Source organism: Bos taurus, chromosome X, assembly GCF_002263795.3.
Source record: "Bos taurus isolate L1 Dominette 01449 registration number 42190680 breed Hereford chromosome X, ARS-UCD2.0, whole genome shotgun sequence".
Taxonomy (NCBI): Eukaryota; Metazoa; Chordata; class Mammalia; order Artiodactyla; family Bovidae; genus Bos; species Bos taurus.
The window spans coordinates 20376942-20397126 of NC_037357.1; the positions used below are offsets into that span (position 1 = coordinate 20376942).

General features: G+C 43.0%; 1 protein-coding gene across 9 annotated transcripts in view; it reads right to left on the bottom strand.

Moving 5' to 3' along the window:
- The window catches only part of ARHGEF6 (Rac/Cdc42 guanine nucleotide exchange factor 6), a 116798-nt gene extending 98775 nt beyond the window's left edge, over positions 1–18023 (bottom strand). For 2 of the 9 annotated variants that reach the window (XM_005227552.5, XM_005227551.5), the window contains exons 1-2: positions 17725–18010; positions 16430–16513 (exon numbers count right to left, since the gene is read on the bottom strand). In XM_005227552.5, coding sequence (XP_005227609.1) covers positions 16430–16513; positions 17725–17961 — 321 coding nt within the window. In that variant the 5' untranslated portion in view covers positions 17962–18010. Of the gene's footprint in view, positions 1–5996; positions 6197–7137; positions 7237–7298; positions 7454–16429; positions 16514–17724 lie in introns of those variants that run through there. The other 7 variants (XM_024988103.2, XM_024988102.2, NM_001193000.1 and 4 more) reach the window with 7 other exon arrangements.
- Between the last annotated feature and the right edge of the window lie 2162 nt (positions 18024–20185).

Below are 20185 nucleotides of genomic sequence, written 5' to 3' on the forward strand. Positions count from 1 at the left end.
TTATAAAATGAATATCAATACCTTTGTTTTAAAAGACACACCTACTATTTTATCCAGGTAAACATGAGAAACTGAAAATATCCTTTTAAACATTCTCCTAGTTTATGCATAGACTAGAAAAGAGTGAAAAGCTTTCCTGATTTTTCAATTCCAAGAGGAATCCGTCCAAACCGTTTCTATTATTAGCACACAAAATGGTAGCTAAAGAAGTTACTGTGGTTAACAACTGAATAATTCATAGTCTCAGAAGAATTCAGTCGCTTTGTCTTCTCCAGTTCCTCTTTAGAACTGGATCCCCAAACACATTTCGCGCCCTGAGTTGTTATAAAGAAAACCATATACAAATTTCTTCTCAGAACTTAAAAATCAGCCACGCAAAGCACTAAAAACAACAGCGAGACATTAGGCTGGAGACTTAACAGGAACTTTTATAACCAGTTCATGAAACTCTTAAGATTCAGTCAGTTCAGTTCAGTTCAGTCACTCAGTCGTGTCCGACTCTTTGCGACCCCATGAATCGCAGCACGCCAGGCCTCCCTGTCCATCACCAACTCCCGGAGTTCACTCAGACTCACGTCCATCGAGTCTTAAGATTACACATACATTATCAGAAATTAGAGTTACAGCTTCCAGTTTCTGTCCCATGGCTATCACTGGGCTATAATATCACCAAAATTTAAACTGTCTTTATGCAATCTTCCAAATAAAATATGTAAACACAGTAAATATGACCTACAAATAGTTTTCAACACATTTCAACACCCTCTAATCTAAAGTCGTTATTTTCTATGATGCGAGACACTAAGAATTTCAAGTTCAGAAAAAGAAAAAAAAAAACCAAAACACTTCAATTAGTGAGTGAAAGAGGTTAATAATGTTGGCAGGATAGAGTTCTGCTGTTCACCAGGAGAACAGAGGTCAAGCCCACCACCACTCTTCACCGAAAATTCCCAGAAACGTTCAACTTTGTTTTGTCTTTGGAAGAAAGATGTTAAGTATTAAAAAATATGTGGGGATTTTAACCTTCAACTTTATTTTCTAACAACTTTTTCCCAAAAACAAGCGATCTCTGCCAAATAAAGCCTAGAACTGTGAAAGAAGATGGCTGGATTTTCTCTTTCCTGGTTTACATTTCATCCTCGTCTAAATTCTCAATGGAACAAGTGTAAAACCTCAGAACCCCAGGTGACGCCATCATTCCCCAGAGGCCACAGTTTACCCTTTCCTGTCTCCAAGGGCTTTTCCATTATTTTATTATTTGTTTCTCTGCACTGGGTCTTCATTGCTGCGCAGGCTTTCTCTACTTGTGGCAATTGGGGGCGACTCTCTAGTTGCAGTGACTGGGGGCCTCTCATTGCGGTGGCTACTCTTGTGGAGCACAGGCTCTAGTTGTTGAGGCCTGCGGACTTAGTTGCTCTGCAGTATATGGGATCTTCCTGCACCAGGGATTAAACCCATGTCCCCTGCATTGCAAGGTGGATTCTTAACCTCTGGACCACCAGGGAAGTCCCAAGGTTTTTTTAATGTTACAATTTCTAAAGCAAATCTTTCCATTAAGCACGATTCCCTTCTTAAATAGAGTTTGCCTAACCTGTCAACAAGAAAAAAAGTGAACCTTTTTTGGATACTGCAATGTGATCATTTGTGAACACTAGTCTACTAGGATATATTAAAATTCCAGGGACTTCTTTGATGCTTCAGTGGTTAAGAATCCACCTTCCAATGCAGGGGATGTGGATTCAATCCCTAGTCAGGGAACGAAGATCCCACATGGCCCATGCTGCAACGAAGACCCAGTGCAGCGAAAAAACTAAAATACAGCTAAATTAGGAACTAATTAGATGTTAGTGAGCGTTTACTCAGTGCCAGGCACTAGTGTGAAGTGCTTTACTTCTCTCATTTAATGCTAAGAGGTAGCTTATATCTAATAATAAGAAAGTAATATATATACCTAATATTACCTAACACTACCATGAAGAAAGGGCTTCCCTGGTGACTCAGTTGGTAAAGAATCTGCCTGTATGCAGGAGACCTGGGTTCAATCCCTGGGTTGGGAAGATCCCCTGGAGAAGGGCATATCAACCCACTCCAGTATTCTTGCCTGGAGAATCCCATGGACAGAGGAACCTGGCGGGTTACAGTCCGTAGGGTCACAATTGAGTCAGACACAATTGAGCGACTAACACTTTTCACCATGAAGGAAATTATCATATACCTCACAAGTGGCTACCTCAGGTCAGTTCAAGTCCAAAACTCAAGCTCTTAGCCTTTGCACTACTACACGACTTCTCAAGAACAAAGGTTCCCTGAGCAGGAATTAGACCTAGACCAAGGCCGAGAAAGTTAGAAATTCTGGCCACTAGACCACACAGCATGTGCTGGGTTACCTGACCCCATGCCAAAAATGCCCGGATGGTTATGTTTGGCAGTCTGCTTTTTTATAGTTTTTGTCTCCTGCTGATTTCATTGCTTCCATGTTTCACATAGATATAGACTTTCTACCATCACCAGCAAGTCTAATCTGGAGCAACCTCTCTTCTCCCTTTATCACAACTTGCCATTTAGATGCTGTTTTCCAGTTTACAAAGTGCTTCCACATACCTTATCTCATCTAATCTAATTTGCTATTTCTAATCAGTTTGGGGATGAGCAACCAGATTACCCATAATTCCAACAGGCTTCGATAAATAAAAGCAATTAGGTTCTGAGTGAGGGCTTAAGGCAGACTCCTAGGAATGAAGTGCACATGTCCAAGGACAAAGAGCGGGCATCTCTTTTGCAGCCCAGACCTTGCCTGACCACTCAGTCATTCTAGCAATCATTCATTTAATAAACATTTACTGAGCACCAGCTATGTGCCACATTCTGTCATGACTGCTGGCATTACAAGGATGATCAACCTCTAGTTCCTGCCTTTGAGAAGCCCCAAGACTAGTAGAGAGAGAAATGTGACCACAGATTACCATGCTGAGAATGGGCAGGCAGCAAAAAGGTAGCTGTGCACAAAGGATTATGGGAAAATGGATGCTAGCTGCCCAGTTCAGCAGAGATTTTCTAGACGATCCAAGGCTGATGAGGTTCTCAGCTTGGTGGCAGACTCTAGGGGTTGCTGGACGACTGAACTCTAAATAAACCAGGGAAAAAGTTCTCGACTCTAGCTACACATTAGAATCACTTGGGGAGCTTTCAAAATCAAATAATAACAAGACCACTTCGGAAAATTTGGGGGCAGCACTTACTCAGGCCAAACATACACATACCCTATGACCCAGCAGTTCCATTCCTATGTATAAACCCAGCAGAAATGTGTACCAGAAGACACACACAGGGATATTCATAGTAGCATTGTTCATAGCAACCCCAAACTGGAAACAACCCAGATGTCCATCAACAGGTGAATGGATAAAGAAAATAGGGGTCATCTACACAATGGAATACCACTAGGAATAAAAAATAGAGAACAACGAAGCACAGACTCTAGGGCGCCTGGGCTCAGTAGCTGTGGCACATGGGCTTAGTTGCCCTGCGGCATGCGGAATTTTCTCGGACCAGGGATCGAACCTGTGTCCTCTGCACTTGGCAGGCAGATTTTTAACCACTGAACCACCAGTTCCAGATGTGTTCAGTTTGTAAGGATCCAATGAACTTTTTACTCAGGACTTGTGCAGTTTCCTGAATTCATGCTGTACGTCAATATAAAGTTTACTTAAACATTAAAAAGAAGAAGAAACAGTGAGGAAGGCCTAGATCTCACTGCAGACCAATTAACCCAAAAGCCCAGTGTGGGTAGACCCCAATATTTGTATTTTTTAAAAAACACCCCTAGTGGCTCTGATGTACAGCTATGTGTGAAAACCAAGGCTAGATGTTCCCATATTCTCAATAGCTCCTTTGGGTTAACAGCCTGGCACGTGGCAAAGGGAACAAGTTCTGAAGTAAGGAACATCAGTGATTACATTCTGGCTCTGTTTTGCACTGGCAGTGTGTGGCATTTGTCTGGATCATCCCCAAACCTCAGTTTCCACCAGTGTATAATGGGCACAATATCCTCTCCCCACCTAGGACTGTTGTGAGGATGAAATGAAATAATATATTTAGAGCACCTAGCATGCAACCTAGAACACAGTATGTGCTTGAAAAATGGTAGGTACCCACCTCCTCTCCCTCCTTCATGTCTAAGTTCCTAAGTCTCAGCCCAGTGATGAGCAGATCGCTGTAGACAAACAAAACTCACACTCTCCGGTTTCTCCTCCTGAATGAGTTTCTTTGTAGACTGAAGTAATATTATACTTGGGCTAGTGACGTCAAATGAATGTCAGACATTTCTGGGCCCTGGGGGCTCACTCTGTTCAACACTGCCACCCCCAAAGATGATTGGAGAGGAAGCAGACCACAGATCAATACCAACCACAGACCCTCCTGTGGAAAGCTTTGTCCCTGACCTTACCCCTAGTAACAGCAACAGTCCTGTGAGGTGGCAAGAAAGAACAGAAAGAAACAGTAGCTTGGGAGACATACCAGCCACGATATGTACCAAATGAGACACTTTTGTATCAAATGTCATGTTGGCATAAAAACAAAGCAGAATCATGGGCTGAGAAGCAGAAGATTCGGGTGAGAGTTTTGATGACACCACCCATCAGCTGTGTGACTTTGGTTCACTAAACTTTTCTGTTTCTCTGGCCAATGAAAACAATGCCATCTCTCCTACATCCTTTACAAGGGCACAGTGAGTTTTAGATAAGATAAATAGAATGCTTTCCAAAACCTGAAGCAGCAAAGGAAGGCAAGATGAGATTTCTAGGCTGGAAATTTACTTTGTTCCAAACTCCAGTCACCAACCACCACCCTCCCTCCCCAAGACTGAGAACTCTCTGATATTAACTGCTTCAAGCACACCCAGAGACTCCACCAGCCTGAAGCTCGCTTATGTAAGAAGAGACTGCAGCACTGCCTGGCATGTAGCATAATACTTTGCTTAAGAGAAATCCTTGGAAATGCCTCAGCTGAACTACAAGGGCAGGCCCAGGCTTTACATTTTGGAGACAGGCGCTCTCAGTCACGGAACACCAGAACTGTGGCTGGACCAAATGATGTCATCGGAGCTCTTCTTACCATGGTCAATGTCAAAATTAAGATAGGAAGTTCAAGGACAAATCGTGGGGTTCCCAGGCAAATACAAGTTAGAAAAACAGTCTGGACCTCAGAATCTTGCTTTTAAAATTGTCTCCTCTCCTATAATGGTTTCTGGTTTATGTGAAGCTTTTCTTGACAAAAGGTACATAGTTGCATACAAAAATATATTCCCTTAGGACTCTATTTTTTCTCCCACTACACATTAAGGAGAGACAAAAAAAAAAAAAAAATCATGTGAGTCACCCCTGTATCCAAAAACAATAACAAACCAAAAATAAAACTATAAGATTTTCGAAGAGACAGATAAACTTAAAGGCTCTCCACTCTAGAGCTGAGAAACGAAATCGCTCAAATACCTGTTGGGTTCCTAAATGACTGGAAAATGAAAACTCGAAATTAACCACAGGTACGTTGGAACATCTTGTAGATACAGGACTTTCCCCATCCACAAACCATTTCTGCGACAGACCTGTGTACTCAATGCCTAAAATATCCCCAAATGTACGGATGCCGGGAATTGGGGGGGGACGGGGGGTATGTCAATTAGTATAAAAGAAAAATAGTACTGTTGACTCCTGCCCTGGTTTCAGGGAAAAGAAGGAATTGGGTCTGATGCAAACCTCGCGGCCAGAGCCGGACAACTCGCCCCTAAGTTTGGCGCGTCCCCGCTCTGCGCCCTCGGCCCCCGCCCCCGCTCCCGGCACCCAGGAGCTCAGAGCCCCGCGAGGCCCTGGCGGAGGACGGACCCCGCGGCCACGGCCCGGGGAGGAAGGGCGTCTCCTCGCCAACGAGGGTCCTTCGGCCCCACCCCAGGCCCTCGCGCGCTCCCCTTCCCCTGACCCTTCGCCCGGGCAGGTCACCTGGCTTGACGGCTGCCCGCTGGTCCTCCAGATTTTCGCTCGCTCTATCCGCGCTGCCGCCGCCTCCGGGAAGCCGCTCGCCCTCCCGAGTCACCGGGCCGGCGAGCGGGCGGCCGAGCCGGTGCCAAGGCTGCGGGAACGGTTCCACTCGGCCGGAGCTGGTACTCTGCCCTGAGCGCGGCCGCCACCAGGGCGAAACTGGAGAGCTGGGCTCGGCTCGCCGGGGCGGGGAGGGGCGACTGCAACTTTGCTCCTGGACGCGGACGAGGAGGGGGCGCCCGTCTCCAAACTCTGAGCAGCGCCCGCAACCTCTCCAGACCAGGGTTTTTTTGTTTTTTGTTTTTAATGCTCCCCCCCCCTCCTTTTTTAGCCTAAAGGGAAGCTAGATGCTGGCCCTCAAGTTCTTGTTTCCAAAGAGGCGGGGAGCGCGGGGCCGAAAGCGGGGTGCGAGAGACGCGCCCTGCTGGGTGCGCGGGCGGCGAGCCGGCCGAGGGCGCGCGGGGCGGCAACGGGCGGGCAGCGGCTGCCCTGGGAACCCGCCTTTGCGGCCGCTCCGCACCCGGCTCTCAGTACCTCGCCGGCCCCCTCCAGCCGGGAGCCAGAGCCCGGGAGGGAGAGCGGCCTGGAGGGACCGGGCCAGCGGCGGGGAAGCAGTGACCCGGACCTGGATCGCCGAAGTAGGAACTGGAAGTGACAGCGGCGCAGGGCAGAGCAGCCGCCGCCGCCGCCGCCGCCGCCCGGTAGCCGTGGCGGCAGCAGAAGCCACGGAGCAGCGGCGGCGGCGGCCACACTGCGCATGCTGCTGCCGCCGGGTTCAACCCCGAGCCCGGGGCTGCCGCCGCCTGGCCTGCCGCGGGCCTCTGCTAGAGCCTCGGGCGGGAATCCCGGCCTCACTGAGCAGCCCTGCCAGGTGGCCCGCTTCCTCCTCCAGCCCCGGACACGGCTTGGAGCCCCCAAACCCTGTGGTGAGCCGCTGAGCTACCCCAGAAGAGGAAGCACTCTCCAGCGGCCCTCCGCACCCCTCCCTTCCCCGAACTGTCCTGGATGCCCTTCCCGGACTTCTCGAATAACAGGCCCCACACCAAACAGTCTCTTCGAGGGAGAATGGAAAGGTTCGTGAGAGAAGGCAAATATTTCCGACCTTACTTGAAGTCCAGTTTTTACCGAAAAGCAATGGAATCGGTAGATTAGGATGGCCAGAGTCATGGGTGTCATTTGATGTAACTCACGGAAATTCCAGTAGGAGTGTCAGACTGGCTCGACAGAAAGAGGAAAAAAAAAAAAAAAAGACCAAAAACTTACCAAAATCCTCTTTAGTCTTCTCACTAGCTCAAATTGAGCGGCTAAATATACAAAGCTTTCCCCAGCGGAAACTGATGGAAATGGGCCAGTTAAAAACAGTGTCCAACAGTGAGACATTACCAATCCTTACTCCAGCCTCTTCATGTTTACAGATGAGTCAACCGAGGCTGAGAGAAGGGGACTCTGAGTTCTCAGAGAGAACGTCGCCGTTTCAGGGCCTGATACCCACTGCAGCTACTGCTTAGCTGCCTGGTCTCTGCCTCACTGCTCCAGGGAGGCTTTGCTCTCCTAGAGCCCAGATCGATTATGGGAGATTTAGCCCTTGACTCATGATCATTAGTAGAGCTGCCTTCCTTCCAGAACTGCTTCCCTGTCGAGCAGCCCCTGGGAAATGGCAAATCGTCCATCCCACAGGCCCCACTTTGGGGAGGGCACCCATGCTGTTCCAGTGACAAGGCAGATGGAGTGACTCAGGGAGACAGGAGGCAGTTACGGGTGGGGGCAAAGAAAAAGCCATACTGATACCAGCTGGTGAGAGAGAGAGAGGAGGGAGAAAGAGAGTGAAAGAAACCCTAACTGAGCTTCATATACGTTCAATGAAATCCTTCATAAACAAAACAGCTTTCTACAAAGTAGGGTTGGCCCAGGAGCAGAATAGGAGATTGTAGAGTATCCCTGGCAAAGGGTTGTTCATAAAAGCGGCAGGTAAAAAAGAAGTGCCTACTGGGGATGAGGCTGGGGGAAGCCTGGCTGAAAGAAAAACCAGAGGACTAGAGCTGGGACAAACCAGTCCTTCCTGGGGCTTAGCCAGGACCGCGTAGTCAGAGAGGTACCACCCAGGCAAGTCGCAAATGATCACAAGAACTATATCTGTCCCTGACTCCCAGCAAGTTCAAAGGCAGAACAAAGACCATTGCTAGGATAGTCCTGTCGAGGGACTTATTGGTCACATTAGTGACACTCTACCTAGACATGAGGATTTTTCCATATGTTCTAGAAGATTTTCTCTTGAAGCCTGAGTGTCCTCCCTGCCTTCTCCATTCTGTAAATAAATAAGAAAGATACATTTGGTTCACAGAAATGGAAATACAAATAAACAATAAAGGCATGAGAGATGTCCAAACGCACATGGAATCATGAAATTCATATTACAGCAATAAATCAGATACCATTTGCACCCAACATTTTAGCCAACATTAATGATAAATAATATCCAGGGCCACCAGAGACATGAGGAAGAAGGCACTTTCTACACTGTTGGTAGGATTAGAACTGCATACAGCATGTTTGTAGGGGAATTTGAGAGTATCAAATTTTAACACAGTTATTCCATTTCTATTAAGAAAGATGCTTCAAGAACAATCACAGATGTACACAAATCTCTATGTGCATATACAACATGACCCTCTGGCATTTATCCCAAGAATACAAGATTGATTTAACATATGAAAATTAATAATGTAATAAACATTGCAGTATAATAGAAGAGAAAATCAATGGTCATCTTAACAGATGCAAAAAAAAAAAAGCATTTGAAAAAATCTGGCACCCTTTCATGATAAAAAATACTCAAAAAACTAGGAATGGAATGGAACTCCTTTAATCTGATAAAGAGCATCTATGAAAACCCACAACTACCATTATGCTTAATGGTGAAAGATCAATTGTATTTCTATGCAATGAACAACCCAAATGTGAAATTAAGGAAACAACTATTCCATTTGCAATAGTATCAAAAGAAATAAAATACTTTGGAATAAATTGAATCAAGGAGGTACAAGGCATGTACACTGAAAATTACAAAACATTGTTGAATGAAATTTTAAAGACCTAAATCAATGGAAAGACATCCTGTGTTTATGGATCAGAAGACTTAATGTTGTTCAGATGGCAGTATTCCCCAAAGCAATATACAGACTGAATACAATCCTTATTAAAAATTCCAGTTTGCCTTTTTGCAGAAATGCACAGGCTGATCCTGATCCATATGCACACACAAGAGATCCAGAATAGCCAAAATTATTTTGAAAATGAAGAACAAAGTTGGAGGACTCATGCTTTCTGATTTGAAAACTTACCACTCAGCTACATTAATCAATTCAGTGGGGGAAAGAATCATCTACAGAAAGCAAGGGAATTCCAGGAAAACATGTACTTCTGTTTCATTGACAACACTAAAGTCTTTGACTGTGTGGATCACAACAAACTGTGGAAAATTCTTTAAGAGAGGGAATACCAGACCACCTTACCTGCCTCCTCAGAAATCTGTATGTAGGTCAAGAAGCAACAGTTAGAACATTACATGGAATAATGGACTGGTTCCAAATTGGGAAAGGGGTGTGACAATGCTGTATTTGTCACTCCGTTTTTTTAACTTATATGCAGACTATATTATGTGAAATGCCAGGCTAGATGAAGCACAAGCTGGAATCAAGATTGCCGGGAGAAATATGAACAACCTCAGATATGTAGATGATACCACTCTAATAGCAGAAAGTGAAGAGAAACTAAAGAGCTTCTTGATGATAGTGAAAGAAGAGAGTGAAAAAGCTGGCTTAAAGCTCAACATTCAAAAAACCAAGATCATGGCATCTGGCCCCCTCACTTCATGGCAAATAGATGGGAAAAAAGTGAAAACAATGACAGATTTTATCTTCTTGGACTCCAGAATCACTGTGGACGGTGACTGCAGCCATGAAATTAGAAGATGCTCCTTGCAAGGAAAGCTATGACAAATCTAGACAGCATATTAAAAAGCAAAAGCATCACTTTGCCAACAACGGTCTGTCTAGTCAAAGCTATGGTTTTTTCAGTATTCATGTGAGAGTTGGACCATAAAGAAAGCTGAGCACTGAAAAATTGATGCCTTTGAATTGCGGTGCTGGAGAAGACTCTTGAGAGTTCCTTGGAGTGCAAGATCAAACCAGTCAATCCTAAAGAAAATCAACCCTGAATATTCATTGGAAGGACTGATGCTGAAGCTCCAATACTTTAGCCACCTGATGCAAAGAGCCAACTCATTGGAAAATACCCTGATGCTGGGAAAGGTTGAAGGCAAAAGGACAAGAGGGCAGCAGAGGATGAGATGGTTGGTTATATACCATCACTGATCAATGGACAGTAATCTGAGCAAATTCTGGGAGATAGTGAAGGACAGGGAAGCCTGGCATGCTGCAGTCCATGGGGTCACAAAGAGTCAGACATGACTGAACAACAACAACAAACCATCAAAAATACCAACGTGACATTTTTCACAGAACTAGAACAAATAATTCAAAACTTTGTATGGAAACACAAAAGACCCCAGATAGCCAAAACAATCTTGAGACAGAAGAACAGAGCTGGAGGAATCACACTCTGTGACTCCAGGCTATGCTACAAAGCTACAGCAATCAAAACAGTATGGTACTAGCACAAAAGCAGATACATTGATCAGTAGAACAGAATAGAGAGCCCAGAAATAAACCCACTCACTTACAGTCAATTAATCTATGACAAAGGAAGCAAGAACATACAATGGAGAAAAGATAGTCTCTTTAATAAGTGGTGCTGGGAAAAGTGGAGAAGGCAATGGCACCCCACTCCAGTACTCTTGCCTGGAAAAATGCCATGGACGGAGGAGCCTGGTGGGCTGCAGTCCATGGGGTCGCTAGGAGTCGGACATGACTGAGCGACTTCACTTTCCCTTTTCACTTTCATGCATTGGAGAAGGAAATGGCAACCCACTCCAGTGTTCTTGCCTGGAGAATCCCAGGGACAGGGGAGCCTGGTGGGCTGCCGTCTATGGGGTCGCACAGAGTCGGACACGACTGAAGTGACTTAGCAGCAGCAGCTGGGAAAAGTGGACAGCACATGTGAAAGAATGAAATTAGAACATTCTCTAACACTATACACAAAACTAAACTCAAATGGATTAAAGACCAGATACTATAAAACTCCTAGAGGAAAACATAGACAGATTATTCTTGGACATAAATCACAGCAATATTTTTTGATCCATCTCCTAAAGCAAAGGAAATTTAAAAAATAAACAAATGGCACCTACAACTTAAAGTTTTTGTACAGCAAAGGAAACCATTGACAAAATGAAAAGACAATCTACTAAATGGGAGAAAATATTTGCAAATGCTGACTAATAAGAGGTTAATATCCAACATATATAAACAGCTCATGCAACTCAACATCAAAAAAACAACCCAATTTTTAAAATGGGCAGAAGACCTGAATAGATATTTTTCCAAAGAGGTAAAGCAGATGGCCAACAGGCACATGAAAAGATGCTCAGCATTGCTAATCATCAAGGAAGTGCAAATCAAAACCACAATGAGGTATCACCTCACACCTGTCAGAATGCCTATCATGAAAAAGAACACAAATAACAAATTTGGGAGGGTATTGAGAAAAAGGAACCCTCCTACACTGTCGATGGGAATGTAAATTGGTGCAACCACTGTGGAAAACAGTATGGAGGTTTCTCAAAAAACTAAGAATAGAACTACCATATGCCCCAGCAATTTCACTCCTGGGTGTAACACCAATTCAAAAGATACATGCACCTCAATGTTCATAGCAGCATTATCTACAATTTCCAAGGTATAAAAGCAATCTAAGTGTCTATCGGCAGGTGAATGGATAAAGACAATGTGGTGTGTGTGTGTGTGTGTGTGTGTGTGTGTGTTATGGCTGGAATACTACTCAGCCATAAAAAAGAACTAAATAATGCCAATTTATCCCAACATGGATGGACACTTGGATGGCATTATGCTAAGTGAAACAAGTCAGAGAAAGACAAGTACTGTATGATATCATTTATATGTGGAATCTAAAAAATACAACAAGTTAGTGACTAAAACAAACAAAAAAGGCAGACTCACAGATATGGAAAACAAACTGCCTGAGGGGAGAGGGAAGGAGGAAGAAGGCAACATAGGGATAAGGGAATAAAAGGGGTTATTATGGGACTATATGAAATCATATGTGTGAAACTTTTGAAAATTAGAAAGCACTATAGAATTTTAAGAATTTTTCGTGTAATAAAAAATAATTTTTAGGGACTTCCCTGGTGGTCCAGTGGTTAGGATTCCTCACTTCCACTGGTGGGGGCCCAGGTTTGATCCCTGATTGGGGACCTAACATCCCACAAGCCACACAACACAGCCAATAATAATAACAATTTTAATTAAATTAAAAAGAAAGAAAATGGGGAAATATTTTTAAGAAGATACTATCAAAGTCTGGGAGGCACTTCAGAAGCATCCTTGTCTCCCAGGTGTCTCAGCGTACTTCCCTGGTGAGTTGCTAGTGGCGTGAGCCTCTAGCGACCCTAGGATACCAGAGCCACATGAGAACACAAAGATGGAGGTCACTTGCAGAGACCAGCTGGCCACTTAGAGGGTCAGAAGGCAGCAGCTCTTTTATGTGGTCACCGTGCCCCACAGTCAACACTCAAATTGTCAATGTACTGCTGCATCTCTGCTTTCATTTTTCTAGATTTCCAAACTGACCGTTCCCAGCTGGCACTCTTTCTGTATATAAATAATAGTGTGTCCTTGGCAACAATCAAGCCCTGCTCTTTTTGCTTTTTAAACATTAACAGTTTCATAGTGTCAACAAAAAAAAGTATTAAGTATGCCCTAAGGGGAAGGCTACCCACTCCAGTATTCTGGCCTGGAGAATTCCATGGACTGTATGGGAACGCAGAGTAGGACACAACTGAGCAACTTTCACTTCACTTCGCTTCAGACTAGGCACTATGCTAGGTACTTTAGATCTGAGAGATACTCTATCTAAAGTGACAAGATACAGAAACAATTTAAATGTTCATCAATGGATGAATGGATTTCAAGAAAAGATGTGGTATATACACACAATGGACTGTTTTTCAGCCATGCAAAAGGAGGATATTCTGGCATTTGCAAAAACAGGGATGGACTTCTGAGCACATTATGCTAAATGAGATAAGTCAAACAAAAATACTGTATGGTCTCACTTATACATGGAATCTTAAAAAATCAAACATAAAAAAAGAGCCGTTACCAGGGGGTGGGGGCTGAGGGATGAAAACTGACATTGTTTAAGCTTACCAACCTACAATGAGTAGTAAATACACCATAGTGGTCTAATGTCCACTATAGGGAACACAGACAACAATATTGTACTTAGGTGATGTGATAAATATAGCTACAATGGCAATGATATTACAAAATATAAATGCATCAAGGTAACACATCGTATGCCTTAAATTTACACCATATTGTACGTCAAATACTTTCAATTTTTAAAATAATGTTTTTAAATTTGCAAATATTTGTGTTTAAGTCTATCTCCTAGCTACCTTGGGAACTTGAGACTGAATGGTCAGTATTTTTGGCTGCTGGGTGCACCCTCGCTCAGCTTTCAATCTCATTCCTCATGTATTGATTTTATTAATCTTCCCTCAGGGTTCTAGGAGTGCCTCAGTATGACTGCTGTGCACCCCTTTCAGGCATAATTTTGTGTGCAACACTACCTGTAATAATGGTATGAGTGAACAGCTATTATGCATGCTTTATGTGCAATGACATATGAAGTGCTTTAGATGCATTATTTCATTTGATCTTTAAAAGAATCCAATGCAGGGACTTCCCTGGCCGTCCAGTGATTAAGACTCCCTGCTTCCACTGCAGGGGGCAAGGGTTTGATCCCTGGTCAGAGAACTAAGATCCCACATGCTGCAAGCTATGGTCAAAATATTAAAAATAAATAAACAAATCCAATGCAGTACCTATTACTCATGTCTCCATTATACAGATGAGGAACCTGGAGCAGAGAGAGGCCAAGTAACTTCTCAGAATCACACAGAGCCAAAATTCTGACCCATGTCTGTCTGTCAAACTGGAGAAGGGATGTGGTTAACCATCCTGCCAGATATTGCCTCCTCACAATATTCATCTGATGCTCAGGCCAGCCTGAATTATCCAAAAGAGATCAAAATATGTTTGGTGACCTTCATGTAAGAAACGAAAATTATGTTATACTTTTAAAGAAATGTTTGTGTCCAAAGTGGCCAAAAATATTTTAAGTATGGGTGCTTAACGGAGTAAGCATTAATTATCAGAAAAATCCACTTATGTGAAACGACTCATTCTTCAACAATGCCAGACCCAGGAGGTGTTTCTGTATCACCTAGTATTCTTAGAACCACAAAGAAGCTCAATATACCTTCTGACAGCTTCAGAGTGCATGAATCATTGGCAACCTCACCATGTTTTTATTTAACAAATGAAAAGAAAATGCCATGATCTGTTCAGAGCAGACATCATTCCATAAGGGATATAGAGTAGGTTGCACCTGCCTTAAAAGCCATACACACCGTGTGCCCAGGCACACACACAGAAAGATAAAGAGAGAGAGAGAGGGAAGGAGCTAAAATTTGGCAATAAGGAAATCTGGAATAAAATATTCTGAAACAAGCATAACTTGATGCTATGGCTAACTTTCAGAAAAATTCTGAAGGAAGCAAAGTTTATCTGGGGAAAAGGTACTTGTACTAGTACTACTAGTAGTTAACTAACACTAGGAGAAAACTTTCTGTGTGCCATGCACTCTTCCAAGGATGCGAATTCTTTGAAACCTTATACCAATCCCATGAGACAGGTGCTGCTATTCTTCCCATTTTGCAGATATGGAGACTGAGGCATAGAGCCATAGTTAAGTAACATGCCCAAGGTCACAAAGCTACTAGCAAGAGATAACTGAGATTTGAACCCAAGTAGTCTAATACCAGAAGGTGTGTAAAAGTGTTAGTCGCTCAGTTGTATCCAGTTCTTTGCAAGCCCACAGGCTGTAGCCCACCAGGCTCCTCTGTCCATGGGATTCTCCAGGCAAGAATACTGGAATGGGTTGCTGCCCCCTTCTCCAGGGAATCTTCCCAACCCAGGGATTGAACTCGAGTCTCCTGCATTACAGGCAGATTCTTTACTGTCTGAGCCAGTAGGGAAGATTCCAGGCTCAAACCAGTACTAATACTTCTTACACCCCAGGTCCTGTGCTGAGTACTCTACCTACGTTATTTCATAGATCTTTGGAATTTGGAGCTCTTAGCTCTAAATTATTATGCAGTATCTCATTTGATCCTTAAAACAGCCCCATAAGGTAGTTATTATTGTGTCCATTTTACAGATTAAAGCACTAAAGCACAGAGACATGAAATAATGTAACATACAAGCAGAAGTGTCACCTCCTTTTCAGCAACACCCCCTATACTTACTGCAAGGATCCACATAACATAAAAGAATACAATGTAACTTAATATACAGTTTCTACCTCAGGCCCAAATTCTTTCATGGCCTCTATTCTAAATTGTTAGTGGGGAAAAGTGGTTATAATTTTTCCACCCTTCCCAACTCAAAAGGATTACAGTAACCCTCTGCAGCATCCAGTGGCCCACTTTGGCCTCCACTTAGTAGGGATGCATACCATACAACCTCTGGCACCAAAAGCCTGCTTTCAGAGCTTGGGAGCTGTTTTTTTTTTTTTAATTTATTTTTAATTGGAGGATAATTGCTTTAGAATACTGTGTTGGTTTCTGCCATACATCAACATGAATCAGCCATAGGTATACATATGTCCCCACCCTCTCAAATCTCCCTTCGACCTACCACCCCATCCCACCCCTCTAAGTTGTCACAGAGCCCTGGTTTGAGTTCCCTGAGTTATGCAACAAATTTGGAGAGCTGTTTTTAAGTGGTACTATATTTTGGTTCTTTAAAATTGAATTATAGTTGATTTACATTGCTGTGTTAATTTCTGCTGTACAGCCAAATGATTCAGTTACACATATACAGACATTCTTTTTCTTAATGTTCTTTTCCGTTATGGTTTATCATAGGATATTGAATATGGTTCTCTGTGCTATACAGTAAGATAAAAGTTACCATATTTTGAATTTTGATTTTGTTTTGCTTTGGAATTGGTTTCTGGAAAAAAAATAAACAAACAAACAAACAATGACTGAGGACCATCGATCTTAACCATGGTTTCCATAAAAATGCTTCCTCTGTTTAACAGTGAAAATAAGCCTTTTACCACAACACCATGTTCATTAGCAGAGTGAAAAATGACCACAAGGAAGGCAACCTGGGTGGGCTTACCTCCACTTGAAGGGCCGCACATCCTTTCAGGAAGTCATTGATGTTGTTGGTGCAGTCAGCTTCAGTTTGGGGCTCCAGACAGTACTAGAGAAACACAGTCAAATATCACTTGGAGACTGTCATCCCAAGTGGGACACATCATTGCATCATTCGCTGATAACTAGATAAAGTAGGCTTTTTAAGGTGGGGCCAACATTACTGTCAATCCAGGAAGAGAAATTAGCCACTGAAGGAAGTGATGCAAAAATCTAAACGGTTGGTCTTGTTCCAAATGTCACCAAGTCCTTAGCCCCAAGCCATCTGCACTTATAAACTTTCTCATGCTTTCTACCAAAGTGTGGTGATAGCAAATTAGAGAGACCCTGCAAGTTTTTTTCATCCTGACTGCTTTCAACCTATCATTTCCCTCCATCCTCCTCATGATAATGTATTAAAATTGTATTTTCCTCTTCGCTGCTCTTTACATTTGATCACATTTCTCGACATTTTTCATTTTATCACTGTTTTCCAAGTTTGAGAAATTATAAGTAAATCGGTATGTTCAATAAAAACACCAACTGCCTCAAGGAAGGAAATGAACTGTACTCAGTGTCTCATTCCCTGCTGACCTTAAAAAAATAATTTATGGCTCCACTTTTAAACTTAGTCAAGGTGCCCATTTTTAAAATTATTCATACTGGTGATCATGGGTTTCCAACATTCACAATTTTGGATTTTTAAAAATGAGTAAGGTTAGTTTCACTTTGAACACGTGTTGCATTCAAAACATATATTTGGTTTCTATTGTTTTAACAAACCCGTTGTGACATTTTGGATTATTTCTCCTGATTGCTAAATAGCCTCTCTTTCAATGGATACTTTATTTCTTTGAGAAGTAAATCCACACTAAATTTAGTCATACCATCAATAAGCACCCTGAATATCTGTTACAAATCATCCCTTTACTCCACGGACTCACATGAACCTCAGGTTCAAAACATGTCCTCAGTACACAGGGAGGTACAACACGCGTCTCTATGACAGAGCCAGCTCGTGACGGGGTGTTCTCCTTGTCCCCTGGCACCAGTGGTGTCACAGGTTTTTACTGTACTAACCTCCAGTGGCCAATCACTAAAGGATAACCTTTCATTCTCTGACTTTTTCCAACTACGAAAACAGTAAGAAAGAACGGTTAAGTCTCAGAAAGAGATGAAAGCAGGAGTGTCCCATGACCCAAGCAATCGAAATCTCCAGAGTGACATTACCGCTGCTCTCTGGTGGTGAGCAACCCTAAAGATACTGCAAATTTCCCTTACCTTTTCTACAGAGCCAGGCCTTAGTCTGTTGATCAGTTTGCACAGCACTACCCCATTTTTCAACGAGGACTTCAAGAACTCCTCAGGATCACAGATGGTCTTTTTGGGGGAATCTAATACTCCCAAGGATATGAGCCAGGTCACGACACGCTCTTCTGGATTCATTACTGCAGACTGAATGCTCCCAAGCACCTCTCTGGGGCAGCTGCAAGGACTAAGCCACATCCGCGATTGCATCTGCTGTTGTCTTCCTTTTTGTGAGTTCTCTTCTCGTGCTTGCAGAGCAAAGCTCTAAAACAACGTTCCTTAGACAACGGTGGAAGCCACACCAATTCTGGGATTTGAAAACCACAGAGCTCACACTCAAAGATGTAGAAATAGAATGAATGGGGGAAAAATCCTGGATAACACTGCGTTTCTTTTTCAAAAGCTGCAAAACAAATTCATTAGGATTTTTTTTTTTTAAAAAAAAAAGAAGAAATACATACACACACTCACACCCCTCCCCCTCCCCCCAAAAAAAACCAACAGTGCAAGAAGCTGTAAGGGAAGGAAGTGAGCAGGATGCTGGGGAGGGAAGAAAGAGAAGGCAGCGAGCGCTCTGGGAAAACAGAGGCGAGCCAGCACTTCAGGGGACCTTGGAAATGAGATACTCATGGGCCAGTCTGAGAAAACGCTGTCAATAAATAGTCTAGCCCCAGTGAAAATCTGGCTTCTGTCAAGAGGAAGATGCCAACTGGCTCTTAGGTCAGACAGATCTGAGCCTCGTGGGGAGCTGTGCTGGCACAACAGGGCTCAGAGAAGGTAAGCTGGGAAAATTCTTCCAAGAAATGGCCGGATGTCCTCTTACTGTCTCACCGAGATAATGTGTCATGATCATTCCTTTGCAAAACACGTTGAATTGCACGGTGACAACGTGCCAAGCAGATGAAGACTGTGCCTGCTGTCAGCCATCACTCTGTGTAAGCACAAACTAGAAGAATGGCATTTTACTTTGCAGCCAAAAAGCTATGTTTAGGGAAATAGACTAAGGATAACATCTGACATCCTGTTTACTTGCATTCTTGAGCGATTCTTTTTCTGGACCTGGTTCCACTACACAATCCAGCTGCAGTGCCCTTAGCAAAGGCTCAGACACAGTCATATCGGCTAGTGAAAAGCACTTGGAAACAGAATTTTCGAGAACAAAAGAACACTTGTCCTCTGTCTTTACTACAGTCTGAAGGTTGATGTTTCCCCAACAAGAAACATTTTGCCTTCAAAATATTGCTCTGGAAAAAAAAAATGGTCTATAACAAGAGATCGACACTATTCTTAAAACAGCTTCATAACCAGTTATAATAGCCACATGATTAGGAAATTTATGATAAGGCCAACAGTATAGCCTAATCTGGGCAAATGCATGGTACTCACCATCACTACCCTCTCCTGATGCTTGGGATCCTGCTAACTTTAAGAATCTTTTCAACAGAGTGACAGGCATCTACTACCAAATAATCAGCTTAGATAATCCTGCTACATGTTTGGGGAACTTTCCTGGTAGTCCAGGGGCTAAGACTCCACTCTCCCTATGCAGGGGGCCCAGGTTCCATCCCTGGTCAGGGAGCTAGATCCCATATGCCACAGTGAAGATCCCACGTACCACAACTAATACCAGGTGCAGCCAAATAAAAATTGTTTTTTAATCTGGCTACATTCTTTCAAAGCTTCCCCTTTCTACCTTGTCGTAACAGTTATCCAGACTTGACCACTGTCATTTGTTGATCTGTCTCCTCCACCGGAATATAGCCTCCACTAGGGGAGGGGTCTTGTCTGCCTTGATGAATGCTGTCCCCAGCAGAGTGCCTGGTACACAGCAGACATTTTAATGACTTAAAACCAACATGTTTTCCTTGCTAATGATTTTTGTACTTTTACTGAGATATAATTGACATAATGAATCACACATAGTTAAGATGTATGATTTAATGGATTTTGACATATGTATACATCCCATGATACAATCATGCACACACAATTCAAAAAATTTTTCTGTCATCCCCCAAAAGTGTTATTGTGCCCTTTCAACCCCATCTTCCCTCCTTTCCCTTAAAATCCCAGACAATGAACAATCCTTTTTCAATCCTATAGATTAGTTTGCATTTTCTAGAATCTTGTATAAGTGGAATCATACAGTATGGACCTTTCTGTTGTCCGGTTTCTTGCAGTTAACATCATCACTTTGAGATTCATTCATGTTGTTGTATCTATCAATAATTCTATAAGAAAGATTTGACCTCCAGATATTCAGTTTGATATAATTATATTTATGAGCAAAATAAGTATAGTCAATCAAAAGTTTTCATTGACTTTTGATCCATGACCAAATCTAGGTAATGGAAATAAAACCAAAATCCATGTGTTGATCAATGAAATTCTTAAATGTAACCTGCTTAAATATACTTTGATATCTCATTTCACC